Here is a 27,539-nt window from a genome sequence, read left to right on the forward strand (position 1 = left end):
GCTCCCAACCTAAGCCTTCTCCTCCTAGGCCAGAGGACCCCACCTGGAGCCTCAGGAACCAGGAGAAGAGGAGAGAAGGAGGAAAAAAAAAAGGGTGAGACCTGAAGCCTGAAGTCTCCAACCTACTGGGGCAGAGGGTTGGATAAATTGCCCCCACCTGCCCTCATTGTTCTCCGTCTTTTTCAGATACTCCCTCCTCTCTCCTCTTCCAGGAAGGGACAAAGCATTGCACATGTGTCTCTAACCTCATCCCCATCCCTTGAGGACAGGGAGATTCTTGTGGCTCACATCCCTGGCTGCAAATAATCACCACTTGGAGAATGTTTAAGTAATGCTGATGGCCAAGCCCCAGTCCAGATAATTTGATAATTGGTCTCTGGTGGATCCTGAATATCTATATTTTTAAAGTCAACTTTATTGGGGAATAATTTACATACAGTAAAAGGCACCCATTTGAAGTGTACATTTCAACAAATTCTGACAAATGTATCATACTCTACCACATTTACATCACCTCAAAGCATCCCTTTATGCCTTTTCCCAGTCAATGTCCATCTCTAGTCCTAGACACCCACTAATCTGCTTTTTGCTTGTATAGATTAGTTTTGCCTGTTCTAGAATTTCATATGAATGGAATATGCTAGTGTCTAGCTTCTTTCACTCAGCTAATGTTTTTGAGATTCATTCATGTGTGTATCAATAGTTTGTTACTATTCCATCACATGTATGTACTGCAACTTGTTTATTCCTTCTCCTCATGATGGACATTGGGTTGTGTCCAGTTTGAGACTATTATGCATCTCTCTCTCTTATCTTCTCAAATATTCTGATGTGCTGCCAGGTTGAGAGTTGAGAACCACTGCTATGCCAAAGAAGAGATCTCTGTGGAGAGAAAATGACGGTTCCCTCTCTTTCCTGGAGTAAATGCCTTCCTGCAGAAGTGTCAAGAGGCATTTTTATAGGGAATCCTGTTTTAAACAGCTGCTATTTAAAGGAACAAAGCTTGTAGAAGAGGAAACATTTCTATAGAGTACCAACCCCTTCCCTAATCTGTTTTGGCTTCAGTTTAGGGGTGGAAGGGAGAGTGTGTGCTTATGGAGAGATGAAGCTGTGGTGTATACTCATTCCCTGGTAGATGTGTTGTGAGCCTGCTGCCAGCCCAACAGCACCACATTCCTCTGTAACTAACTAGGTGTCTTATTAAATTTCTTTAAATTGAACCCAGGTGTGTCAGTGCTTATGTGGGAAATTTTAGCAATGTGTTCTAAAAGCTTCTGATTTATTTTCCTCCATCAGGTTAATTTTCCATATTTCTCTCTCATGCCTGGTTCCCTTTGCCACCTCTCTGACAAATAATCACTAGTAAACTCACATTTAAATCAATTTAGGGAGATTGCAATGGAAAACAAGGGTCACCCAAACTTGGGAGTAGTCTTGGGTCTACCACTTACCAATTACAGAGTTTCTTTTTCTGAATTTCGGGTTTCTCGTCTGCAGAACGGGGGTACCTACCTCCTACCAATGTGTCAGAGGGGCTGTAAGATAAAGTCTGAATTATTTGATTAGTGAAATGGACTAAATTCAAGCGCGAGTTTCTGGCTGGAAAAATCCGGTCCCAGAGTATTAAAACACTTTGCCCTTTTTCCGCATCTTCGACCCTCTCAAGATGTCGACTCCACCCTCTACTTTAAGACAATTCTGCCACTCTCAAGATGGCGCCCTGACCGTGCATCCCGGGTACAAGCCCTTTAAGTCTCGCGATAGGCGGGGCTAATGGGGTAGGCTCTCGCGAGAGGTCACGTCAGTCCCAGCCAGGCGTCGTGTGAACAGCAGCTGGTACCGAAGGTGGAAGTGGAACCGGAGCGGTGAGGGGGTGGGTTGGCCGCCGAGGTGACAGACCCGGGGGTCGCGGAGGGCCAAGGAGGTGTAGAGGCCGGCTTCGGGGATTCGGGAGGTATAGCAGGTGGCATAGGAGGTCTCCTTTTGGGTTCACAGTTGCCATAACGAGGCTGCCGGAAGTGCGCCAAGTTTTTTTTTTTTTCTTTTCTCCTGGGGAACCGGAGGGGAAACTAAGCCTCAGACGTTGGGGACGCGCTGAGGCCGCCGTCTTTTCTTGCGAGCAGAAGATGTCGGATAGCGAGGACAGCAACTTCTCCGAGGAGGAGGACAGCGAGCGCAGCAGTGACGGCGAGGAGGCCGAGGTCAGTGGCTGGGACTCTGGGGGAGGCATTGAGCCTGGGGACAGGACCAGGGCAGAACGACCCCTCTGGGAGCTCAGAGGGTATCAGAACGAGCTCTGGTTTCCGGGAGCTTCCAGATAGTCGGGAGAGATAGAGGAGTAGACAAGCCCAAGTGATGCAGAGGCACTGGTGCTGGAGGCCGGGGATGTTTCAGGTACACTGAGAGAACAGGTGATGTGTTTGAAGGACGTGGCATACAGTAAGGACTCACTATTTTTAGTTTTAGCTATGCTCAGTCATTCCAGAAGTATGCTTTTAGTGTCTACTACATGCGAGGAGCAATTCTTTGTCCTTGGGCTACACCAATAAACAAAATAGATTTTTTTAAATCTTTGCCCTGGTGAAGGTAAACAAACATAACTGATAAGTAAATCATTTAGTAAGCTAGAAGGTACTCTGGAGAAAATAATGTAGAGAAGGCAAATAGAGAGTCCTGGTTGCACTTTAAATAGGACAGTCTGAGAGGATGACACTTGCTTGTTTTGTTTATTTTATGAGGGGGTGGTAATTAGGCTTATTCATTTATTTCTATTTGGAGGAGATACTGGGGATTGAACCTGGTATCTTGTACATGTCAAGCATGTGCTCTACCACTTGAGCTATGCCCTCCCTCCAAGAGGGTGACATTTGGAGAAAGACCTGTTGCAGGTGAGGGAGTGAGTCATGTCATATGGAGGAAGAGTGTTCCAATGAGAGGGAACAGTATATGTAAAGTTGGGAGCATGTCTGTGGTGTTCAGAAAATAGCAAGGAGTCCAGTTTGGCTGGATCAGAGTGAGTGTGACATAGAAGTAACAGGAGCCAAATTACATAGGCTCTTGAAGGCTGTGGTAAGGAATTTGTCCTTAACTGAGATGAAGCTATGAGAAGCTTTTGTGCAAAGGAGGTATGTTACCTAATATTTTGAAAGGATGGTTTTGGGTCTGAGTGTCACTGTTTCAGGAACCAAACAAATATTTCCTGGGACATACCTAATTTCAGATACTCTTTTGTTAGCTATTATCCTATTTTATTTGTTTTTGGTATACTCATTCATTGAACAAGTAAGTGAGCATCCACTGCTGTGTTGGAGAGAGTGGAGCAGGGCTAATTTCTGCTTTCACGGAGTTTACATTTAGTGGGCAACAGTTACAAACTAACGAAGAGTAACACTGATTATAGATGTCTACTTTGATTTACAGAAATGTCAGTTTACTTTTTAAGTTTGTTGCCAACGCTTCTAAAGTTGATTTCATGGAAAAAAATCAAGTTTTACCTGCTTTTCTGGGAAAATGAGAGGAGCTAACAACCTGAGTGAGACCCAGTATTGTTGTACACAGCAGCTCTTTGCTCGAGAAGTGGCAGCCGCCTTTAAAATTGGGAACTTTCTCCAGTTCCCAGGATGTATTAATTGCAATTTGTTATCATGCAGATTTAAGAAAAGGAAAGATTTCATAAGCTTGTGTTCTGGAAAACATCAGGTAGGTGGAGGGTGCCATAGGTTTCCCTGGAGCTGCCCGACTTATTTATGTTTCTTGCTTGCCCTCTGCAGGCATTTGATTGTCACTCCTTGTGCCCTTTGGGGAGCCCTCAGCTTGCCACGGTGGGAGCAGGGCAAGTGGAAAGATGACAAGAAGGGCCTTTGCTGCAAGCTGTCTCTCTGGGCCCTTGGTCTCTGACCTGTGGATTCAAGACGCTTCGCTTGTGGTTAAAGCCTGGTGGTAATGAGACCAGGATCCCCAGTTCCTTCTCCGGGCTAAGGTAGTCTGGTTTGCACAGTGCGAGTCTCACTACCCTAACACCACACCCAGCTTTTAATTCACTCGCTAGCTTGTCTGCTGTCACCAGGTGAGGCAGGAGGGCAGTGTGAAGGCTGCCCTCACCTGCAGAGACAGGTCTGGCTGGGCTGTTCAGATAGCCAAACGTTGAGATGTTCTTTGCAGGACTGGGTCCTGTGGAGACAAGGAGGGATGGCAAATAATGAGCTGCTGTTGGGGGAGTCATCTGGTTTGTTATTCTCAGCTTGAGTGACCTTGTTCATTCATTTAACAAGTGTTCTTTGAGTTCCTGTCATGTTAGGATCACAGCCTCCCTCATGGAGCACTCTGTCTTGGGGTGGAGATAGTTTTATAAACAAATGGTTACTCCAGGGGATGCTGAGGATGGACTGTGTGAGAGTGAGTTCGAGCCCTGAGGTGACGCAGAGATAGTAGTGAGAGCTATCTCCTTGAGGGTTGGAGAGCTGGGTTTGGGAAAAAGACTGCTGGGACCAAGCCAGGGGGATGATGACAGGGTTTTGAGAATTTGGGCTGTGGTTCTGTTGTAGTTTGTGTTGTTAAAATAAGGGCCATTGTGGGCTAGTCAGGATTCTGTATTAAGCAAGTACAATTGACCCTTGAACACAGTGCATTTGAACTGTGCGGGTCCACTTATATGAGGATTTTATTTTCAATAGTAAATTTTACCATATGGTCAATGTGGGTTGAATCCTGAGATGCAAAACTGTGGATATGGAGGAACCTTGTATCCAGAGGGCTGGCTATAAGTTATATGCAGACTTTTGAGTACGCAGAAGGTTGCAGCCCTCAACCCCCATGTTGTTCAAGGGTCAACTACGTTTCTTAAGTCATTTTCTGATCCTAGTCCTGGGCTGAGTGGTTTTGGGGGCCCAGCAGTTCCTGAGATAGCATGGGCCTTACGCTTGGGGGACTAGCACACAGTGGTCAGGGCTGTGATGGAGGAAGCCCAGAGGGTGGAGAGCCCATAGAATGTGCCTGACTTTCTCTGGTGGGGAGAGGCAGGCCTCACTTCCTGGAAGAGAGGGTATTTTGATTGAAGCGTGAGCCAGAGGCAGAGGAGAATGGGTTTGTATGCTGAGGACCAGCGTGAATGATGGACCATGATAAAAGAGCATGCCTCAGTGGTTCTGTAAGGTTTGGACCTAGCGTTTAGGAGGGGGAGCCTGGAGAGGTGGGATGAGAGGGAGAGGTGGGATGAGAGGGAGAGGCGGTGGGCACAGTGTGCTCTTCTAGACCAGGCTGCTAGGGAGCTGGTTCTTTACCTGAGGGCAGTGAGGAGCTGTGGCTTATTTTAAGCAGAGGACCAAATGATCAGATTCGAGTTTTAGATCATAATTTCCCAGGACTGCAGGATACTTTCCAGGGGACCGGGGTGGGGTGGTGGTGATGAGAAGTGCTTTTAGGTGACTTAAAGATAAAATCTTAAGCCACATTGAATCATTTAGTGAGAAAGTTATTTCCTTTTCAGTTGCACATCCTGTCTTTTAATTGGGTCATGGGAGAAAGTTTCATTTTGCTGCTGCTGTGTGTTGAATACCTTTCTGAAATTTGTTAGTTTCTGCGTTTATCAGGGAGAACAGGCCTTAGGCTTAGCCCACAGCAGGCAACAGTATCTTGTTGGGACTTAATAACATTGTTTTCGCTGTTCTGCTTTTATCTTTATGGTTACTTTCTATTTATAACAAGCTAACCTTTAAAAAGTTTTAACTTCTGAAGTATTTCAAAACAAAGTTTGCCTATTAAGCTAAGTAAAAATTTGAATGAATTTGAAGGAAATATCAGATAAACGTGTTGTACCAATGTGGACATGGCAGAGTCATGAAGTTAATAGGGGAAAGGTGGGAGCCTGGGGAACACTGTTTTGTATGGATCACTTCCTTTTGTGATTTGTGTGAAAATAGGAATTAGAGGCCAAATGACAAAGGAGGCTGGAGCAAGGATTCAGATTTAGAAGGCAATGTTCTGGCTTAGGCTCAGGGATATGGGGATGGGGAAGAAGGAACAGATCGAAGGGATAATGTTCAAAAAGCAGAAATGTTGAGGATTTGGTGCCTGATGGGAGCTAGAGGAGGCTGGCACAGGTCTAGGGGAAGACACTGAGGTCAGTTTGGGACATGCTTGGTGTGAAGGGCTCAGAAGACATCTGGGGAAGGTATCCAGGAGGCTGCCGGCACATGAGAGTCTCTAGTTCTGGGAAAAAGTGAGGGACTGGAGACAGATGGGGGTGTCATCTGTAGAGACAGGAACTGAGGTTGTGAATGGTGAAATGGCCAGGGAGAGAATGCAAGGAGGTAAAAGCACATTGGGCCCTTGGCTGAACCCTGGTGACTGAAGCAAGCATTTGAGGGGTGAGCAGAGTCAGGGAAGCCTGCAGAGGAGCAGGCGGAGAGGTTGGAGAAAAGCCAGGAGAGTGTGATGTGACAGACACCGAGGGAAGACCATTTCCCTCGGGAGAAAGTGGACAGTGGTGTGAGAGCTCTTATAGGTAAGGGACAAAGAATGTCTGCAGAATTAGCCACAAGAGGCAGTCAGTGACCTTGGCAAGCAGTGTGGACTGGAACCAGATATGGGAGTCATTGTCACAGGGGTGTCCACCACAGCCAAGGGAGTGGGTGAGAAGGCCTAGGGGAGCTGTAGGATGGAAAGAGACGAGAGCCAAGGACCAAACCTAATGGAGCTGTCACATGTAAAGACTTGATGGAGTCTAGCAGGGAGGTCTAGTGGAGGAGGGAGCCCAGGTCAGCTCCCAGATGCTGGTTGGGAGGATGGCGGTACTGTCACTGAGACAGGGTGCCTACCAAGGAGGCCTGCCGAGACTGGGAGGGTGTGTACGCAGAGCTGAGGGGTCTGTGATCAGCCAAGCAGAGCTCAGGTCAGATTTAGAGGTGGAGCGTGTAGTGTCTGGATTTTGGGGGTTCAGAACCCCAATGCCCCAACCCTACCTGACTCTGCAGGTAGAGGAAGAGCGGCGGAGTGCAGCGGGCAGTGAGAAGGAGGAAGAACCCGAGGAAGAAGAGGAAGAGGAAGAAGAGGAGGAATATGATGAGGAAGAAGAGGAGGAAGATGATGACCGGCCACCCAAGAAACCCCGCCATGGTGGCTTCATTCTGGACGAGGCTGGTACGTGACAGGGCTGGCGGGTACTGAGTGGAGACTGGACTTCCACCTGCAGTTCTGTTTCTTGAATGTGCCGTTTTCTTTCGGAATGTGAAACACAAGCAATAGTAGGATGGTGCGTGGAGCCCCCGTGTGCCAGCCCGTGTGTGCCGGCCCCCGTGTGCCCGTCCCTGGCGTCAGTAGCGAACAGCTCAGTGCCACACTTGTTCTGCTTATTCCTCCTCACTCCTGCCCACCACTGGGTGGTGCTGAAGCAAATCCCAAATATATAATTTTACCCCAGAATATTTCCATACGTAATCCTAAAAGATAGATGCTTGTTAAAACACACAGTCACAATGCTGTTATCATCCTTAAGAAAAAAACTGACAGTAGCGGGGAGGGTATAGCTCAGTGGTAGAGCACATGCTTAGCATGCACAAGGGCCTGGGTTCAATATCTGATACCTCCTCTAAAACATAAATACATAAATAAAACTAATCCCCCCAAAAAAAAACTGACAATAACTTGTGCTTGTCACGGAAAGTTCGGATGACTTAGGAGTAGGCAGCTGGACAGGGTGGTGGAGGCCAGCAGACCCAGGTCCCTTCCAGCCTGGCTCTCCTCTTTTCTCCATGTGGCCCTGGGCAGGTGGCTGTCTTTCTCCCTCAGCCTCTTTTCCCCTCTGCACAAGGGGCACCATGTTGTAACTGGTCTGTAACTGCTTTTTTGTTCAACTGTTGTGGAGGTGGATATGACATAGATGGCTTAGGTTAAGTGAGTTAATTTGTGCAAAGAAAGTTTTCTAAACAGCTTTTGGCAGGCGCTCAATAAATTTTAACTGTGGGCATCATTGTCATTGTCCTTGAAATATCCATTTTTCTGATGGCTGTGTAGTGTTCCATTCTATAATGTGCTTTATTGAACCAGTCTCTTGTTGGACATTGAAGTTGTTGGTATTTTTCAGTACAAGCTGTATTGATGTGATTACTTCATATATATTTAGACATATGTATGTAAATTATTGTTCAAACCAGGGGTTCTTCACTTGCTCTTGGCCAAAAGGCTGAGAAGCGATAGACCGGGTTTTTTTGTGCTGTGGCCCCTTTTGCAGTCTGGTGAAGCCAGTGGAAGTGTGTTTAGGGTTAGGGTTAGGAGAAATCCAGTATTTTCATAGCACAGTACAGCAGTAGATGTCTCAAAATATTATCCATAATCAGCACTACTTCAAAATAAGATACTTAACAAACCCTCAACTAAATCTTGTTATTTCAGTATGACATAGATCCCAATGTTCTTCTGGTATTTAGATAACTGTATTTCAATGCAATTGTTTTCTTTGGAATCCTGTATATATATTTTAATGTATTTCAGAGCATGTAAGGGGAGGTCACCCAGAGGAGATGTTTCCTGGGAGCTATTGTCATGAGGTCCCCTTTGCCCTGGCTGCCCCTCTGACCACTTGGCATTTCCGTTTCAGATGTGGATGATGAGTATGAGGACGAGGACCAGTGGGAGGATGGCGCAGAGGATATCCTAGAGAAAGGTGCGTGGGGGCCTCCGCCTCTGCAGGACCACTGGGGGTGTGGCCAAGAGGGTCTCGAGAGCCCGTCCCCCACTCCCATGCCCTGTACCACCCCAACGCACACCCTCCTCACCTCGCTTCTTTCTGTCGTTGCCAGAGAGACCAGCTCTGCACCCTTTTCCTTTTAGGCCCATGAGTGGGGGGCGGGGTGGGGCGTGTGGTAGTGGGTGTGGGGAGAGCGAGGACTCTGGGATCTCAGGGCCCCGGTGAATCCATTCTGGGGGTTGTGGGGTGGGTGGGCTCTGTCCCAAGATACCCCCCACTTCCTGGGCCAGTGCCACCCCTTCCCTGTTATTTTCCGTTCTGTGCGCCTCATACATTTCGGCTTCTCCCCCAACCACCTAGTGCCTGGCCTTTACTTTTGATTTTCAACCTTCCTGTGTCCCCCCCTTCCCCTTCCCCCAACCCATTGGTTGATTTCGCTGCTATAATTTGGCTCATACCTTTGTCTGCCCTCGCCCACCACCACCACCACCACCACCACCACCACCACCTCCTCCTCTTCCTCCAAGTAGAAGAGATTGAAGGTAAGAATCTGGAAAGTGTGATTCCCTGATCCTCCTCCCATATCCTGACATCTCCTCTTTCCTGCCTGTGGTACCCTCCCTCACCCCTGACCCCTGCCCAGCCCTGGGGGCTCTGACTCATGTAGGGTCCAGAGTCAGGGGGTTCTGGGGCCAGGTCTCCAGCAGTTGTTGGCCTGGAAAAGTGTGTATGTGTTTATGGGTGTGTGTGGATGTGTGTGTGAGTGTGAGTGTTGTGGGTTGCAGGAGTGACGGATGGGGTGGGATGGAGTTGAAGATGTGCTTAGACAGTGGCTATGAGATCAGGGGCACCTAGATATCCCCAACTGCTGGGCCCCATCCCCAAGTTTGACACTGAGAAGCAGGTGCTGAGTAGGACAGAATAGGAGGGTGAGGGTTGGGGGTTTCCTCAGTGAGGTATCTCCTGCCCCTGCTCCTAGCCCCCACCGCTTTCTCCAGGCCCCTGCTCTTCATCTCCCCTTTCTTACCCCATCTACCCATTTTTTTGCAGCCTCCAATATCGATAATGTTGTCCTGGATGAAGACCGTTCTGGGGCTCGCCGCCTACAAAACCTCTGGAGGTAAGTAAGCAGGTGGAGAAAGGGTGAGACTGGCTCCCATGGGGAGGTTTGGGGGCAGGTCAGCCCACCCTCCTCTCCTCGACCTTCAATTTGTTTTTACTTTCCCTGCTTACACCCCAGGGACCAGCGAGAAGAAGAACTGGGCGAGTATTACATGAAAAAATATGCCAAGTCATCTGTGGGAGAGACGTAAGGACATGGCCTGGGCTGATGAGGGGCTAGGAGCAGTGATCCCTTTCTGAGAAGGGTTGGGTCTGACAGACCCCTTCCTTCCCGCCTGCTCGTCTCTCTCCAGAGTTTATGGAGGTTCTGATGAGCTCTCGGATGACATCACCCAGCAGCAGCTGCTCCCAGGAGTCAAGTAAGTGGGTAATGGGAGGGCTGAGGTGGGAATCTTGTGGTAGGGTGATGTGCCTGCACAGGTCACTCCCTGAAATAAATCAGGACAGAGTCACACAGGCAGTGGTGGATGTTGGGGAAAGAGGGGAAGGGCAAGTTGGTCCTTCTTGTGGGTGGGAAGATGGAGAAGGGAGAGGAAGAAGGATGGGTGTGGTGATTTGTATGTTTCATACATACAAATCTCCTCCTTTCAAAGGAGGAGACAGTTTCACTGAAGAACTTCCTTTTCCTCTCCTGGCAGGGATCCCAATCTGTGGACTGTCAAATGTAAGGTGTGTGCTCCGGCCTCATGGCTTGAGGGAGGCAGAGGAATGAGGGAGGCGGCCTTGCTGGGGAGAATGCTCCATCTGTCTGTCCTGGGTCTCCTTGGCCTGTCAATCTCTTGGTCCTTCTGTCTCCTCCTCCTCTACATCCTTCTCTCTCCCTTCTCCTCTCGCTCACTTACTCAGTGTCTCCCTCTTGATTTTTTGTTTGTTTGTTTGTTTTTTGCTCTTTCTCTCTCCATCTCTCTTGTTTTTCTCTCTCCTACTTTATCTTTTTTGCCTGATGACTCTGCTGTTTTTTTAAATTGAGGTGTAGTTGATTTACAATATTATATAAGTTTCAGATGTACAACATAGTGATTCACAATTTTTAAAGATTATACTCCATTTACAGTTATCATAAAATATTGGCCAAATTCTCTGTACTGTAGAATATATCCTTGTAGCTTATTTATTCTATACATAGTGGTTTGTACCTCTTAATCCACTGCCGCTATATTGCCTCTCCCTTCGAATCTTTCTTGCTTCTGTCTCCTGCCATCTTTTCTGTGTCCTGTTCTCCATCTTGTCATTTCTCTTAAGTCTGTTTCTCTTATTCCAGATTGGGGAGGAACGGGCCACAGCCATTTCCTTGATGCGCAAGTTCATTGCCTACCAGTTCACAGACACGGTAAGTCGGGTAGGCAGGCAGCTTGGGGGTGAGAGACAGGGCAGAGCCCAGAGGGAGGACCAGTACAGGTTCAGGGGTGCCGGGTGCCCCCTATGCTGGGCAGCACTGCCTGTTGGATGAGCTGCTTCAGCTAGAAAAGGCCACTCCTGGGACTGGAGCGTTCTTCCCTGCTTGACAGAGGTACTGTCTTCATTCCCTCTGCATTTCTGGCAGGGTTCGCCAGCCCTTGCACCCCTCTGGAGGTCAGCCATCTAGCTTCCTGGGCCTTTTTTGCCTGAGAGTGAGTTCTTCCTGTTTACCACCCTTGGTGGGCAGCTGTCACCCTCTTACTGTTTGGGAGAGAATCCTCACATGGGGCAGTGTGGCTGCGTGCATAAGGTAACAGGTCTGTCAGGAGGAGAATTCCCTTTCACTCAGTTATCAGAATCCACTGAGCCCCTCCTCTTGGCTGGTATCAGCAGTGGGAGATGCTGAAGATACAGCGGTGACCATGACAGAGCTGGTCCTTGCCCCCCACTCACACAGCACACAAAACATGAAGTAATGCCGCCTGCACACAAGGCAGCAGATACTGCGTTAAAGGCATCGATCTTTCTTTAGACTGCTGGGGTCTGAATTCTGTTCTTGCTACTTCCTTGCTGTGTGACCTTGATCCAGCTGCTTCCCTTCTCTGTGCCCATTACTTGCCCCTCGGCATCATTAGGATTAAGTATATATGGACCTGTCCAGCTCAGCCAAGACTTGTTCTACAGCTTGTGTTCGACAAATGTGATCATTTTCAAAGGCATAATTGTCAGTTTTGGAACCAGGGCTTGCTGACTAGTCTCTTTCTTACTGGATATGATTTGTGTTAGGCTGAGTGTGTTGCTTTTACCTGCTGAAGCAGTGATGTGTGTCAGTGCGACCAAGCGGACAGTTGGAAGATTTGCAAATCATGATTTTAAATGTGCTCAAACCTCTACCTTGTGCCCTGAGCAAGATTCTAGGGACTCTTGAGTTAGGACCAAAGTGATACCTGTAAATTGTAAAAGCTAAAATCTCTCCATATCCAAGTCCCATTTTTTAGAAGTAATTACTATCAGTTTGTGTGTCTTTCCAGACCATCTTCTCTGCATACTGAAAAATAGGTCTTTTTAAAAAAATAAAATGGTATTACATACATACCATTCTGCAGAGAGCCTTTTGTCAATACCATAATCATCTTTCCATGACCAGTAAGTATAAGGTCATGGCCTTTTTTTTACTATCACTACCAATACTGAAACAAAACTAATTGCTTTTTAAAAAATTGAAGTATAATTCACATACTGTATAAAAATATGTTGCTAGATTTGGTTTTCTATTTTATTAAAAATTTTTGCATCTGTATTTAGTATCTTTACCCCTTATAGGTCTATTCAGATTTTCCATTTCTTTTTGAATCAGTTGTAGTTTATGTCTTTCTACAAAAAATATTCATTTACATTATCTAATTTATTGGCATGCAGTTGTTCATAGTATTGCCTTATAATTCTGTAAGATTGGTTAGTAGTAATGTCCTTTCTTTAATTCTTGATTTTGGGAATTTGAGTTTTTTCTGTTTTTTTTCTTGATCAGTGTAGCTAAATGTTTGTCAAATTTGTTGATCTTTTCCAAGAACCAGTTTTTGGTTTTGATGCTCTTCTCTATTGTTTCTCTAACCTTTATTTCACTTATTTCCACTCTGATCTTTAGTATTTCTTGCCTTCTGCTTGCTTGGGGATTAATTTCCACTTTCTTTTCTAGTTTCTTAAGGTGGAAGGTTAGGTTATTGATTTGAGATTTTTTTCTTCTTTTTTTCAAGTTGGGGTTTATAGCTATAAATTTACCTCTAAACACAGCTTTCTCTGCATCTCATAAATTTAGTATATTGTGTTTCTGTTTCATTCATCTCAAATAAAAAAAAAAACCAGAAAAGAACTCAATCATAATAGAAAAGAAAATCATCAAACCACAATAGGAGAAACAAAGAAAAAGAACAAATAAGAAATACAAAATCAATTGGAAAACAAGGTTTAAAATGGCAATAAACTCGTATTTGTCAATAATTACCTTAAATGTCAATTGATTAAATGCTCCAGTTGAAGGACATAGAGTGGCAGATAGGATAATAAAGCAAGAGCCTACAATATGCTGCCTATAAGACACCCAGTTTAGGGCAGAGGACACACATAGATTGAAAGTGAGAAAATGGAAAAAGATTTCATGCAAATGGAAATGACAAGAAAGTCAAGGTAGCAATACTTATATTAGACAAAATAGACTTTAAAACAAAGGCCATAAAGAAGGACACTATATAATGATCAAAGGATCAATCAAGAAAAGGATATTACACTCATTAACATAGATGCACCCAATATAGGAGCGCCTAAATGCATAAAACAAGTACTAACATACGTAAGGGGAGAAATAGATGGAAATACAATAGTAGGAAACTCTTATACTCCACTAACATCAATGGACAGATCTTCCAGACAGAAAATCAGTAAGGCAACACTAAATGACACAATAGAACAGTTAGACTTAATTGATGTTTTCAGGACATTGCATCCCTCAAAACCCAATATACATTCTTTTCAAGTGCAATGGAACATTTTCTAGGATAGATCACATCTTTGGACACAAGACAAACCTCAACAAATTTAAGAGGATAAATTTTATTTCATTCACCTCAAAATATTTTTTAATTTCCCTTATGATTTCTTCTTTGACCCATTGGTTACTTAGAAGTATGTTTCTGCGTATTTGTGAACTTTGTAAATTTTCTCTGTTACCGGCTTCTAACTTCATTCCATGTAGTAGGAGAATATGTGATTTTAGCCTTTTTACATTTGTTGAGACTGGTTTTATGGCCTAACATGTGGTTCATCCTGGAAAGTGCCCCTGAGAATTCCACTGTTGTTTGATGGAGTGTTCTATCTGTAGATATCTTGTTAGGTCTTGTTGGTTTATAGGGTTGCTCGAGTGTTCTGTTTCCTTGTTGATCTTCTGTCTAGTTTTTCTGTCCATTGTTGAAAGTGAGGTATTGTATTCTCCAGTTATTATTAAGGAATTATCAATTTCTCCCTTCATTACTATTGGTGTTTGTTTCATATATTTTATGGCTCTGTTGTTAGGTTAGGTTCATGTCTGTTTATAATCCATACATCTTTTAGATGGATTTCCCTTTTTATCATTATTAAATGTCCTTTGTCTCTGGTAACAATTATTGTATTAAAGTCTATTCTGCTATTAGTAGAGCCACTGCAGCTCTCTTTGGTTCTAGATTTTACACATAACATATGTTGAATATTTTTCTGGGTCACTACATACAGATTCATCTCATTGATTTTTTTTCTTTCTTTTTTTGGTGGGGTGGATAGTTAGGTTTATTTGTTTATTTTTAAAGGGGGTATTGGGGATAGAACCCAGGACCTCTGCATGCTAAATATGCACTCTACCACTTGAGCTATACCCTCCCCCCTTCATTGATTTTTTAAGTACTACATTGTATTTCATGGTACAGGCAAACCTCAGATATACTGCAGGTTTCGTTCCAGACCCCCACAATAAAATGAATATCGCAGTAAAGCAAGTCACATGAATTTTTTGGTTTCCCCACTGCACATAACAGCTGATGTTTACACTGTATTGTATTCTGTTAAGTGTGCAATAGCATTATGTCTAAAAAAAAATGTATAAAACTTAATTAAAAATACTGCTGCTGGGAAAATGACATTGATAGACTTGCTTGATGCAGGGCTGTCACAAATCTTTAGTTTGTGAAAAATATGCAGTAGCTACGAAGTGCAGTAAAGCTAAAGTGCAATGAAATGAGTTATGCCTGGATGGTTGTTTCATAATTTAACAAACCCCTCTTTGGGGGTGTTTAAAAGTTTCCAGTCTTGTTTGCTTGCTGTAATAAGTAACTGCAGTGAACGTCATTGTGTCAGGGCCATCGCACAAACATGTTTCTGTGGATAAATTCCTAGACGGGGGCTGCTGAGGTGGTAGTTGTCACTGTTTTGAGCAGTTGTGTCTCACTGTCCCTTTCCACCGGCTCGGCCCCCAGCCCCTGCAGATTAAGTCGGTAGTGGCACCAGAGCACGTGAAGGGCTACATCTACGTGGAGGCCTACAAGCAGACCCACGTGAAGCAGGCCATCGAGGGCGTGGGCAACCTGCGGCTTGGCTACTGGAACCAGCAGATGGTGCCCATCAAGGAGATGACGGATGTGCTTAAAGTGGTGAAGGAAGTGGCCAACCTGAAACCAAAATCCTGGGTCCGCCTCAAGCGGGGCATCTATAAGGACGACATCGCTCAGGTGCCCGCAGCTGGGGTGGGGCGGGTGCTCTGTCCTGTTCTCCCCTACTTTCTTTCTGTCCTTTCCAGCCCCTTAACTAGTACAGAGAGCAGAACCCCGCTCAGATTAGGTGAAGTAGAGCCTGGATTTTGTTGTGAGCACCCGGGAAATGGATGAGCGTCTCCTGCATTTGTTCGATGCATGTTGAGTAAAGATCTGTAGGTGCTGAGGAGTTCTCAGGGGAGCGTTCTGGCAAAAGGAACAGCACATGAGCTGAGACCATGACTGGCTGAAGCAGAATGAGGGTGAGGGTGGCAGGAGATGAGCTCAGGGAGGCAGCCGGGCCTGTGGCCCATCCTAGGGCTTTAGCTTTTACTGGAGTAAATGGGAGGGGTCTGAGGGACACAGTGTGACTTGGATTCTCATAGGATTACTCTGGGAGTAGACCACTAGTTCTCAAGCGGGGGTGTCCTCAGGGGACATTTCACAGTGTATGGAGACATTTTTGATGGTTTCAGCTGGGAAGGGAGCTGATTCTAGGATCTAGTGGATAGACGCTAACATCCTTCAAGGCATGAGACAGCCCCCCACAATGAAGGATTACCGGGCTGAGAGACCCTGGAATAGACTGGAAGCACCCCAGGAGCAGGGAGACCAGTGAGGAGACCGCTGCCAGGGTCTGGGTGGCAGGTGGCAGTGGGACAAGACCGAAGTTGCAGTAATAGAGGAGGGGGAAGGGGGGAGGGTGTAGCTCAAGTGGTAGAGCACATGCCTAGAATGTCTGAGGTCCTGGATTCAATCCCCAGTACTGCCACTGAAAAATCAAATAAATAAGTAAAAACCTAATTACCTCCCCCCTGCAAAAAAAAAAAAAAAAAAAAAAGGAAAGAAAATAGAGGAGGGGGAGAGGTCAGAATGTTTGAAGGCAGAGCCAACAGGATTTGCTCCCTTATTGCATACTGGTGTAAGAGAGAGAAAGAGGTCACGAAGACTCCCATGTTATGTGGCTGAGCAGAAGGAAGAAGGGAGCGGGCCAGGCGGGCGAGGGGCAGGTTTAGGGGAAGTCAGGAGGTGAGCTGTGGTCATGCTATGTTTGAGGGCTCTTTTCGACATCCGAGTGGAGATGTCAGGCTGGCAGTGGATGTCATTTCAGAGCTGAGGGGAGACAGGCTAGAGAGTCAATTCGGGGGAGTTGTCAGCAGTCTCATTTCTTCCCTGTCACCCTCTGTCCCTCCCCCTTCCTGTGTCTGGGGTCGGGGCAGAGGGAGGGCCGGGCCCCTGCTGATCACCCATCTGTCCTCGTCAGGTGGATTATGTGGAGCCCAGCCAAAACACCATCTCCCTGAAGATGATCCCGCGCATCGACTATGATCGCATCAAGGCCCGCATGAGCTTGGTACCGTGGGGACATGCTGCCAGCGGGGAGAGTGAGGATGCTTGATCCCTGCTGCTGGCCAAGACCTCGCCCCTCAACCTTCCCACCTGTACCCTTTTTCCCCACAGAAAGACTGGTTTGCCAAAAGGAAGAAGTTTAAGCGGCCTCCGCAGAGGCTGTTTGATGCAGAAAAGATCAGGTGAGTGCCCTTGGGACGGGCTGGGCTGGGTGCCCAGAGCTGTGGTGCAGGATATGCTTTTGCTAGGTTCCCCCACAGGACTGGGCCCTGGACTCACCCAGGGTATAGTTTGTACAGCCTCAGCCAAGTTACTTCACATCCCTGTACTTCAGTTTCCTCTGCTGGAAAGATCAACAGTAGCAACCCCCACTTCCTAGGATTAATGTGCACGTGTACCCAGAACAGCACTTGGCCCATAGTAAGTGTGATGAACGGTGTCGCATGTTGAAATGGGATTTATCGACACATCAGGCTTTATAAAGTCTCTTTGCCTGATGCCCAGACACCTGAGATGAAGGTATAGAGCCTCTTCTGCTCAGGATGTCTCCCTCCCACTCCGCCTCCCCAGCTGCAGGGAGCATTGGAGCAGCCCAGGGATTCCCACATTCCAGGGCTGCCAGGGGGCTCCAGCGGGAAGGGTGGGAGAGGAGGAAATGGAGAAACAAGAGCCAGTGACACTTTCCCTCTGGTCCTCTTCTGGAACACATCATGAGCGTCCAGTTTTTCTTTCTGATCAAGGCTGGATTGTGGAATGAGCCTTTAGATGTACCAGGCTGGGCTAACACCTCCAGGCCAGACCAGGTTCATACTTCACATGCCTGATTTGGACTCATTTACACCACTGGTCTCCACCTGAGTGACATCCCCTGACTGAGAACAAACCAGAGCATCCCTTCTCTACCCACTAGCAGGCCGATCTGACGCAGTGCTCTGCCGTGCCCAGTGGGAGCTCGCTTATCCTTCTTCCCAGATTCACCATGTGAGTGAGAAGATGAGTGAGCAGTCAGCCAGAGGAGCTCAGTCTGCGCCCCCGCCCTCCCAGGCTGTCCCTCCCCACTCTGGAAGCATGGAGCAGGAACTATGTGTCCCCCAGCCCGCATGCAGGACCGGGAGAGTTGAAGCACAGGCCTGGGAGTCCCACCTCTGCATTTGAATCTTGACTCTTAGACTCATGGGCTTGGCCACCTTGGCCATGCTGTGTGCCCTCCCCAAGCCTGTTTCTATCATTTCCCTGGAAGATGAGGATTGTATTACTGATGTCACAGACTTTGGGGAGGAGTCATTGAGGTCACATGTGTCCATGATTGAGAGCTGTTAGTGCTGTCTGATGCTTAGTCCAGCTAGTACTCACCAAGTGCCTGGTGTGCCAGGCACTGTTGCAGGGGAAACAGTGACTAGAAGATGCTGAGTCCCTGCCCTTCTGGAGCTGCCATTCTAGTTAGGGGGACGGATCAAACAGTAGCTCATCAGAGGTAATATGTGCTGTAGTGAGAAATAAAGAAGGGAAGGTGGGCAGTGGAGTGCAGGGATGTGGGGGCTGTGCGCCCCTCCATCAAGGTGAGGCCTTAGGGCTTTGTGAGAAGTCACTCTGCCAAGAGGGTGTGTGTTGGGACGGGATGGCTCAGGCATCCTGTGGTCTTCTTCCCCCTTTGCCAGCGGAGGAGACTGAGGTACAGCAAGATTCTTCTCTTAACCTCCCCTTCCAATCTTCTCTCCCCTACAAAATCCCAGGTCCCTGGGCGGTGATGTTGCCTCTGATGGTGACTTCCTCATCTTCGAGGGAAACCGTTACAGCCGGAAAGGCTTTCTGTTCAAGAGCTTTGCCATGTCTGCTGTGGTGAGGGTTCCCAGGGGGTCGTGCTAATGATGGTGGGGAGCGAGGGGGCTAAGCTTTCCTTCCTACAGTCCCAGCCCCAGAGCAGTGGATTATCTGAGTCTGTCCTGGATGATCCTCAAGTCAGGAGTGACCGTAGGGGAAGCATCTCACTGCCCTTCTGGTCTGCTCTGCTGGGCTGTGACACTGACCTTCGTCCACTTCCTTCTCTTCCTCTTGTCTCCTGGGGCTCAGATCACAGAGGGTGTGAAGCCTACACTCTCTGAACTGGAGAAATTTGAGGACCAGCCAGAGGGCATCGACCTTGAGGTGGTGACTGAAAGCACAGGTATTTGGTCCCGGTCAGTAACCCAGGCCAAGGAGGGAGTGGCCCCTGGTGAGCAGCCCCCAGGTTAGCCCTGTGTCTGCCCCTGCAGGGAAGGAGCGGGAACACAACTTCCAGCCTGGGGATAATGTGGAGGTGTGTGAGGGCGAGCTCATCAACCTGCAGGGCAAGATTCTCAGCGTGGATGGCAACAAGATCACCATCATGCCCAAGCACGAGGACCTCAAGGTGGGTACCCACTGCCCGCACGTGCGTAGGGGGTGGAGGCTGTGACAAAACCAGGGAGTCATCTCAAGTCTCTGTCTGGTTTTAGTTTGCTTAGTGGTGTATGTGTTTGAGGGCTTGTCCAGTCCTGGTGTGGTGTGTCTGGGGTGAGGCTGTCTCCAGGTGGGTGTGAGGAGGTGTCTTGTCTGGTGTCATGGCTTGGGGATGGGCTGTCTCTGTGTAGGGTAAAGTTGTCCAGGCTGACAGTCCCATTCTCTGGGGCAGGCTGAGGGTTGTTCAGGTGGTCCAGGATAATCTGTAGTTGGGTGGGCTGAGCCCAGAGTGGGGTTTGGCTAGCGTCTTTCCTAGAAGAGAAGTGGAATCTGGAGATGGGTAGGCAGGTGGGTTGTGGTAGCCTGCCCTCACCTGCTCGTCCCCACACCCAATCCCCAGGACATGCTGGAGTTCCCGGCCCAGGAACTTCGGAAGTACTTCAAGATGGGGGACCACGTGAAGGTGATTGCTGGCCGGTTTGAGGGCGACACAGGCCTCATTGTGCGGGTGGAGGAGAATTTCGTCATCCTCTTCTCTGACCTCACGATGCATGAGGTAGGAGGTGGGAGGCTGGGAGTGGGGTGGATGTTTACCAACAGGAGACCGAGGCCAGTGAGCCATGTGGACCCCACTTTACCCCTTTCCCATCTCCTACAGCTGAAGGTGCTCCCCCGGGACCTGCAGCTCTGCTCAGAGACGGCATCAGGTGTGGATGTTGGGGGCCAGCACGAATGGGGGGAGCTGGTGCAGCTGGATCCCCAGACCGTGGGTGTCATCGTGCGACTAGAGCGGGAGACCTTCCAGGTGTGTGTGCAGCACTGAGGGGCATCCTCTCAGACCTGACTTTGCCACCCAGGCTAGATATGTGATACTGGGCAAGTGGCACGTCATTTACCCTCTCTGGGCCTCAGAATCACACTCTGTGAAATGGAAATAACAGTAGCATATACTTCATTTGTTGTGACTGAATCTCTGAGTTCAGACACACACCCAGGCATCCGGTGCTTGCTCAAGGGGTGGGTGCTGCTGCTGCCTTCTCCCCTCACCCCTTCCTCGTTGATGTGGGAGCCACAGAGCCTAAATGCTTAGGACCCTGGACTTGCATCTCAGCTCTGCTGCTCTGTGCTGTGTGATCCAGGGCTAATGACTTGCCCTCTCTGGACCTGTGATTTTCCCCTGTGTAAAATGAGAATCATGACAGCATCCATTTCAGAGGGAAGTTTTGAGTTCTCAGTGAAATCTTGTGTGAGGAATTTAGCAGGAGCCCTGGCATAGAGTGATGGGTAAACATTAGTGGTTATGTTCATATGTATTCCTCTGCCAATCTCTCAGCTCCCTGATGCTCAGTCGGAATGGAGTCTCTTCCCACAGGGTACTTTGGAATGATTGGGAACGTTTTCAGTTGACCCAGGGCCTAGGGGGTGGTTTCCTGAAATTGCCTGCCCCAGAGTCGGGGAGTCTAGACGGCCTGCAGAGCTCGGGACAGTCTCCCACAGGAAGGCTCATTCCACTTTAGGGAAGCTCTGCTCCATGTCACCCCTTTCCACTGTCATCTCCTTAGGATCCCTTCCTTCCTCCATAGGTGCTGAACATGTATGGGAAGGTGGTGACTGTCAGGCACCAGGCTGTGACCCGGAAGAAGGACAACCGCTTTGCCGTGGCCCTGGACTCAGAGCAGAACAACATCCATGTGAAAGACATTGTCAAGGTCATTGACGGCCCCCACTCAGTGAGTACAAGCTTCTGCCCGCCAGTCGCCTCTGAAAGAGTTGGGGTTGGATGTGGGCACAAGAGTGACTATCCTTTCGCCCATCCAGGGCCGGGAGGGCGAGATTCGCCATCTCTTCCGCAGCTTCGCCTTCCTGCACTGCAAGAAACTGGTGGAGAATGGGGGCATGTTTGTCTGCAAGACCCGCCACCTGGTGCTGGCAGGGGGCTCGAAGGTGAGGCAGGCCTGGTGGCACCCTGTCGGGTACCTGGCCTTCCTTGGCCCTGGGAGTGACAGGAATGGGCTTGTGGAGGATTAGGAGGGCAGAAGGCAGTGTCAGGTCCTTGGCAAAGTGTGAAAAAAGGCTTTTTGGGATTCTGAGCTATTTACCAAATCATTTGTTCATTCGGTTTTATTGAGTACCTGTTAGGTGCCAGACACTGGAGGTACAGCAGTGAGCAAGACAAAAATCTCTGCTTCTTAGTGCTACTACTCTGGTGATGAACAGATAAATAAATACATAGTACAACTTGGGCTGACAGCAAGCACTATGAAGAAAAATAAAACAGGATAAGGAGATGGAAAATGATGGGGTAGATAGAAGGTAGGTTAAGGAAAGACCTTCCTGAGGAGGTGGCATTTGAGCAGAGACCTGAACAGAGACCTGAATTGAGAGCCACGTGAACATCTCTGGGGACAGCAAGTGTAAAGGTCCTGACATGGGGTTTGTAGAGAAGTTGTATAGAACCAGATCTCAGAAAGGAAACCAGACCTGGGATCTGGGGAGCTGGGATCAGGAGATGGTTTTCTTAGGGCTCTGCAGATGAAATGCTGAATTCCAGTAGGTTGCAGTTTCTGTGTCACTCGGGGTTTAAATTCCTACTACAATGTTTTAGCTCTACTCCTTGGCCAGGGACAGGCCCACAATAGCATAGGGGTGGCAGTTTTCCCAAAGGGAACTGAGGCATTGTGACCAGAAGGAGGGAGGAGGGGTAGCTGCTGGGCAGGTTCCAGGAAGAACTGTTCCCAAAAGGCAGCAGGCAGTGTGGTGCAGGGGCTGGGAGCCTGGCACCCAGGGCCTGCTTGCCAGTTCACTTCTTGCCCTTCCCCCAGCCCCGAGATGTGACCAACTTCACAGTAGGTGGCTTTGCCCCTATGAGTCCACGGATCAGCAGCCCCATGCACCCCAGCGCTGGAGGTGAGGAAGCTTTGGTGGGGTTGTGTCTGGGGGATGGAGGAGAGAAGTTGTTCAGCCCACACTCACTGAGTATCTCCTCTGGGCTGGCCTGCCCATGAATGGGCTCACGGCCTAGGGGAGACCCGACCCCACCTCATACTGGCAGCCCAGGGTGGTCAGGGGTGTGATGGAGGCCCCAGAGGAGGCTCCTAACCCAAGGGTGGGGGTAAGTCGGGTGAAGAGGGGGCTTGAAGGTACCCTGGCTGTGGGCATAGTATGTGAGGGGATGGCCCTGGAGGCTGGTGATGTTCTTCCTCCCCAGGTCAGCGTGGTGGCTTTGGCAGCCCTGGTGGTGGCAGTGGCGGTATGAGCAGGGGCCGGGGGCGGAGAGACAACGAGCTCATCGGCCAGACTGTGCGCATCTGCCAGGGGCCCTACAAAGGTGACCTGCGAGGCCATGTGGAGGCCTGGGGTGGGGCGAGGGGAAGGAGAGCCCACCCGGCCTGACCTTCTGCCTCCCCACCAGGCTACATTGGCGTGGTAAAAGACGCCACGGAGTCCACAGCCCGTGTGGAGCTGCACTCCACCTGCCAGACCATCTCAGTGGACCGTCAGCGGCTCACCACGGTGTACGGGCCAGGCCAGGGCCAAGAGGGAGGTTGCTGGGCCGTGAGAGGGCCCTACTCACCCTACGTGTTCTCTTTGTCTGCAGGGGCTCCCGGCGTCCTGGTGGCATGACCTCGACCTACGGGCGGACACCCATGTACGGCTCCCAGACGCCGATGTATGGCTCTGGCTCCCGCACGCCCATGTATGGCTCTCAGACACCTCTTCAGGATGGTGGGTGCTCCTGGGGACGGGGATGAGGGGCCACATGGGGGGTCTGGGGGTAGGACAGAACTGATGGCCACACATCTCTCCCATTCCAGGCAGCCGCACCCCACATTATGGCTCTCAGACGCCCCTGCATGACGGCAGCCGCACTCCTGCCCAGAGTGGGGCCTGGGACCCCAACAATCCTAACACGCCGTCACGGTGAGGGCCAAGAGCTGGGGGCTGGTGAGGGCAGGGTTCCTGGAGCCACCATGTGTGTATGCCTGTGTGGGCTGAGTGTGGGCTGGATGAGTCTGTATGGCTCACCCTGAATTCTCTGCTCTCATCCCCAGGCTGGTCCCGTGAAAGGGTAGGCCAGTCCGGGTCTGGGGGCAAAGTAATCTCTCCAACTCCTACCACAGTGGCATGCTGTGGTTAAGACCTGGGCTTGGAGACAGTGTGTGGGACCTTGGTCATGTGACAGGTTGTGTGATCTTGGACAGGCAACCTCATCTCTCTGCTTCCTGGTCTCCTCACCTGTGAAAACAGCGGTCTCTGGATGGGGCTGTCGTGAGGATGAAGTCGCCTTGGTTTTTGCTCAGTGTTCAGTGCTGCTCTGGAAGCGTTCGTTACATTGTTGTGATCACCAATCATTCTCAATTTCTCTCCCCAACAGGGCTGAGGAAGAATATGAGTATGCCTTCGATGACGAGCCTACCCCATCCCCACAGGCCTATGGGGGCACCCCCAACCCCCAAACACCTGGCTACCCTGATCCCTCGTCCCCGCAGGTCAACCCACAGTACAACCCGCAGACACCAGGGACGCCAGCCATGTGAGTTCACTGGGGCCAGCCCTTATCAACTGCTGCCCAAAGCCTCTGCACTGTCACCGCCTCCTTCCCTTCCCCACCCCCGCCCAAACCAGATTCCCTTTCTCTCCTTGGGCCTGCAGGTACAACACAGACCAGTTCTCCCCCTATGCGGCCCCCTCCCCGCAAGGCTCCTACCAGCCCAGCCCCAGCCCCCAGAGCTACCACCAGGTGGCGCCAAGCCCAGCAGGCTACCAGAACACCCACTCTCCAGCCAGCTACCACCCCACACCCTCGCCCATGGCCTATCAGGTACTGGTCAGCCTGCATGCCCTTGAGGGTGGTGGGTTGAGTGGGCCTCGGGCCTGTAGGGACAGTCAGGCCAAATGACCTGTTCCTGACAACCCCATCCCCTTTTCCCTTCAGGCCAGCCCCAGCCCGAGCCCTGTTGGCTACAGTCCGATGACACCCGGAGCTCCCTCCCCTGGTGGCTATAACCCGCACACACCAGGCTCAGGCATTGAGCAGAACTCCAGCGACTGGGTAACCACTGACATCCAGGTGAAGGTGCGGGACACCTACCTGGATACCCAAGTGGTGGGGCAGACCGGTGTCATCCGCAGTGTCACGGTAAGTGAGGCCCAGGCTGGTGGGTGGGCAGGCAGCTGCTCCTTTGAAGTTCCCAGTCTCTGTGGTTACTGGATCTTTTCCTTTTTTTTTTTTTCCCCTTTTAAACTGTCTAACCACATCTTCCAGTACCCATTTATAGCTGGGGAAATGCATGTGGAAAGGTTTGGCCTGCAAGCTGCGAGGCAGGGATTTCTGCCTTTTGTGCTCACAGCTGGGGCCCCATCAGCCTGAGATAGTAACTGCCCAAGAGTATGGTTACTTTTTGACATACTCTACTGAGATCAGTTCAGTAACATGGACTGAGTGCTCCTCTGGGCCGGGCTTCGGCTGAGTGGCAGGCACCCTGGGCTCTCCCTGCTGCAGCACTGCTGGCTCCTTGGTTCTTCACAGTCACTGAGTTCTCTCCAGCCTCAGGGCCTTTGCTCATCACTTTCCTCTGTCTAGAACTCCCTTCCCTCCATTCTTTGTTTAGTTAACTCTTACTTGTCCTTCAGGGAAGCACCTGGGCTCTCTGAGGTCTGTCTCTTACAGGTCCATGTACATCTTTTTCATATTATCTACCTGCTGCCTAAAAGTGTAAAAATTATCCTGGTGTGATTCTTCAATTACTAAGCCTATGTTTTCTTCCTGAGTAGCCCCAGTTCCTAGCTGAGGGACCAGTAACTTTGTCGGCTCTTCAGTAAATATTGTGTTAATTAAACAAACACCAGAGGTGAAGACAGCTCTAGGCCCTGTCCTCATAGATCTCACATTCCAGTGAGGGAGATAGACATGTCCACAGACAGTGACAGCCCGAGTGGCTAGAGCTAGGATGTGGGAAGCCCAGAGGGCAAGATGAGCTATGTGAACCCAGGGGAGGCACCTTACACAACTTTGGAGGGGATCAGGGAGGGCTTCCTGGAGAAGGTGACGTGTGCTGATACCTAAAGAATGAATCAAGAGAAATGGCTGGGGAACACGTTGAGTGAGTATCCGATAGAGGGCATGTGCAAAGACCTAGAGGTGAGGGAAAGCCTGGCACATCTGGGGAGTTGAAGTCTCTTCATTATGGCTGGAACACAAAGAGTCAAGGTGGAAGGTGAGTGATGAGGCCGAAGAATTGGCTGGAGCAGGTCACATGCTAGCCTGGGGAACTTGGATTGTGTCCTGAGGGCACTGGTGGATGGTGGAATCTAAGGGGAGTGGTAGGATCATATCAGTGGTTTGGAATTAATTCACTATGTTGCTCTATCACAGATGGATTAGATGTGGTGAGACTGGGGACTGGGAGCCCTGGGGCAGGTCTGGCTGCACTGTGGGGCTTTGGGAGGAGAGGAGGGAGGGAGGTGGGAGAGGCATTCACCCTCACGAGAGTGAGTGGAGAGGCCTCAGAGCTAGAAGTTGTTGGTGAAGTTGTCTACAAAGACGAGGTCCAGAGCACTGGCTGGGGACTGGGGATTGTGGGGCCATCCCTGAGGCAGGGACCCAGGATGGGCAGCAAGTGTGGGGAAGGAGCTGAGGCCAGTTTGGGACAGGAAGAGTCAAGAGTCTGAGAAGCAGTCCCGTTTTGGCCTAAGTAAGCTTCATGCTGGTGCTTCCTTGCTGATCTGATCACCCCCCCCCCCATATGTCACAGACCCGTAGGCCTTGGAACCAGGCCCAGCCATGACCTTTTCTGTGCCTGTGTCACCTTTAGAAAGTGACTTCTTAGAATGAGTCCTGGACCTGTGTCCCCTGAAGGTGGGTTCGGTCCTGTGTTGGGAGCAGGTGGGGCTGACCAGGCTGTCCCCACCTTTAGGGAGGCATGTGCTCTGTGTACCTGAAGGACAGTGAGAAGGTGGTCAGCATCTCCAGTGAGCACCTGGAGCCCATCACCCCCACCAAGAACAATAAGGTAAGGGAGGGCAAAGGGATGTGGGGGCATTGGGCTGCTGCTGTGGACCCTGACCCTGTGTGTCCCCTCCCCCCAGGTGAAGGTGATCCTGGGTGAAGATCGGGAAGCCACAGGTGTCCTGCTGAGCATCGATGGTGAGGACGGCATTGTCCGCATGGACCTTGATGAACAGCTCAAGATCCTCAACCTCCGCTTCCTGGGGAAGCTCCTGGAGGCCTGAGGCAGGCAGGGTGGGTGGACTTTGGCAGATACCTGGCAGATAAAGAGTGTCCCTCCTTCCTCCTCTGGCCTTTGGCTCTGACACAGGATCTGGGGCCTGGAGCTGGGTTAGCCTGGTTGTTTAGGATTTCTTTATTTTGCTTTCTGGTTTCCTCTCTCCCTCCCTGATGTTCATGGGAATCAGAGTAGAGTCTGGGGGAGGGTTCCCACCTTGTTATACCCCTCCTTCCCCAGCTTGCTTTTGTGTTACGGTCTTTCAATAAAAAGCTGTTTGGTCAAAAGTCCTGTGTATATGTGTGTTCTGGTTTGTAAATGGGGTCATTTGCAGACCCCACTTACTTCCTTGCTGTGTGGTCTTAGGAATAACTGGGTCCTACCTAAGCCTCAGTTTCTCCATCTACAAACGATACTACCTACCCCAGAGAGCTCTTGAATGTATGAGAAGTCATTGGAAAGAAATTATTATTAGAGCCTGCATGTAACTGATAAAGTTACATCTTACTCATGCTTGGGTTAAGTGAAAGTTGGTCAGTATCCATCAGGAAACCTAAATTCCTCTTATGGTGCACGATTCAGCATTTGATGGTCCTTTCTCCTGAGCTGGCATAGCAGTGACACCAGAATTGCTTGTAGCTTGTCTTAACAGCCTGGTCGTCGAGGTCGGGAGCAGTGTAGAGAATGGAGCTAGTTACCTGACTCTTCTTCACTTTCCTCATTTGATACTCACATGTCTTTTCACAAATGTAATTTAAAATTTATTAGAAAACAGTTCAAATTGTTCAAAAAGTTACGATGCCAGGAACACTGAAGTCCCCACCACCCAGCTTAGGAACCACGTGTGTACCAGATAGGAAAGACCCACTTAGGCAGCACACAGTCCGTTCCCCTCCTGAGGTAACCCAACTCTGCATCCTGTGTCTTTTTGTCGAACTTCAAACTTTTATTACCTTGGTATTCATCCCTAAGCGTTGTCTGGTGATTCCATGTTTTTAAAATGTACATAAACAGTATCAGACTCTTCTTCCTTTCAAAATAATTTGAGGGGATTCATCAAGGCTCCTG

General features: G+C 49.4%; 1 protein-coding gene across 6 annotated transcripts; it reads left to right on the forward strand.

The window, feature by feature from the left end:
• The first annotated feature begins 1,795 nt into the window (after positions 1-1,795).
• SUPT5H (SPT5 homolog, DSIF elongation factor subunit) lies at positions 1,796-26,758 on the forward strand. 6 transcript variants are annotated; one of them, XM_010985173.3, is made up of 30 exons: positions 1,796-1,873; positions 2,124-2,201; positions 6,972-7,137; positions 8,594-8,659; positions 9,214-9,225; positions 9,734-9,803; positions 9,924-9,992; positions 10,099-10,164; positions 10,444-10,474; positions 11,067-11,135; positions 15,205-15,456; positions 16,742-16,831; positions 16,939-17,009; positions 18,561-18,666; positions 18,898-18,991; positions 19,080-19,216; positions 19,646-19,801; positions 19,904-20,050; positions 20,829-20,975; positions 21,064-21,189; positions 22,068-22,152; positions 22,454-22,573; positions 22,658-22,760; positions 22,844-22,971; positions 23,061-23,166; positions 23,621-23,779; positions 23,899-24,067; positions 24,182-24,385; positions 26,163-26,258; positions 26,335-26,758. In XM_010985173.3, the coding sequence occupies exons 2-30, from the start codon at positions 2,127-2,129 to the stop codon at positions 26,476-26,478; spliced, it is 3,264 nt and encodes a 1,087-aa protein (XP_010983475.2). In that variant the 5' UTR covers positions 1,796-1,873; positions 2,124-2,126; the 3' UTR covers positions 26,479-26,758. The 6 variants fall into 6 exon arrangements, with proteins under 6 accessions (XP_010983475.2, XP_064345390.1, XP_010983480.2 ...); XM_064489320.1 differs by having other exon boundaries at positions 1,796-1,865; XM_064489322.1 differs by having other exon boundaries at positions 1,811-1,845.
• Positions 26,759-27,539: the final 781 nt, after the last annotated feature.

The sequence above is a fragment of the Camelus dromedarius genome, chromosome 9 (assembly GCF_036321535.1).
Source record: "Camelus dromedarius isolate mCamDro1 chromosome 9, mCamDro1.pat, whole genome shotgun sequence".
NCBI lineage: Eukaryota > Metazoa > Chordata > Mammalia > Artiodactyla > Camelidae > Camelus > Camelus dromedarius.

What these genes read in the sequence shown, in the direction of transcription:
- SUPT5H (XM_010985173.3), top strand. Translation starts at nt 2,127, where the DNA reads ATGTCGGATAGCGAGGACAGCAACTTCTCCGAGGAGGAGGACAGCGAG. An exon ending in TCAAGGCCCGCATGAGCTTG is followed by an intron (nt 16,832 to 16,938) that starts GTACCGTGGGGA and finishes TTTTCCCCACAG; the next exon opens with AAAGACTGGTTTGCCAAAAG. An exon ending in CGTCAGCGGCTCACCACGGT is followed by an intron (nt 22,761 to 22,843) that starts GTACGGGCCAGG and finishes CTTTGTCTGCAG; the next exon opens with GGGCTCCCGGCGTCCTGGTG.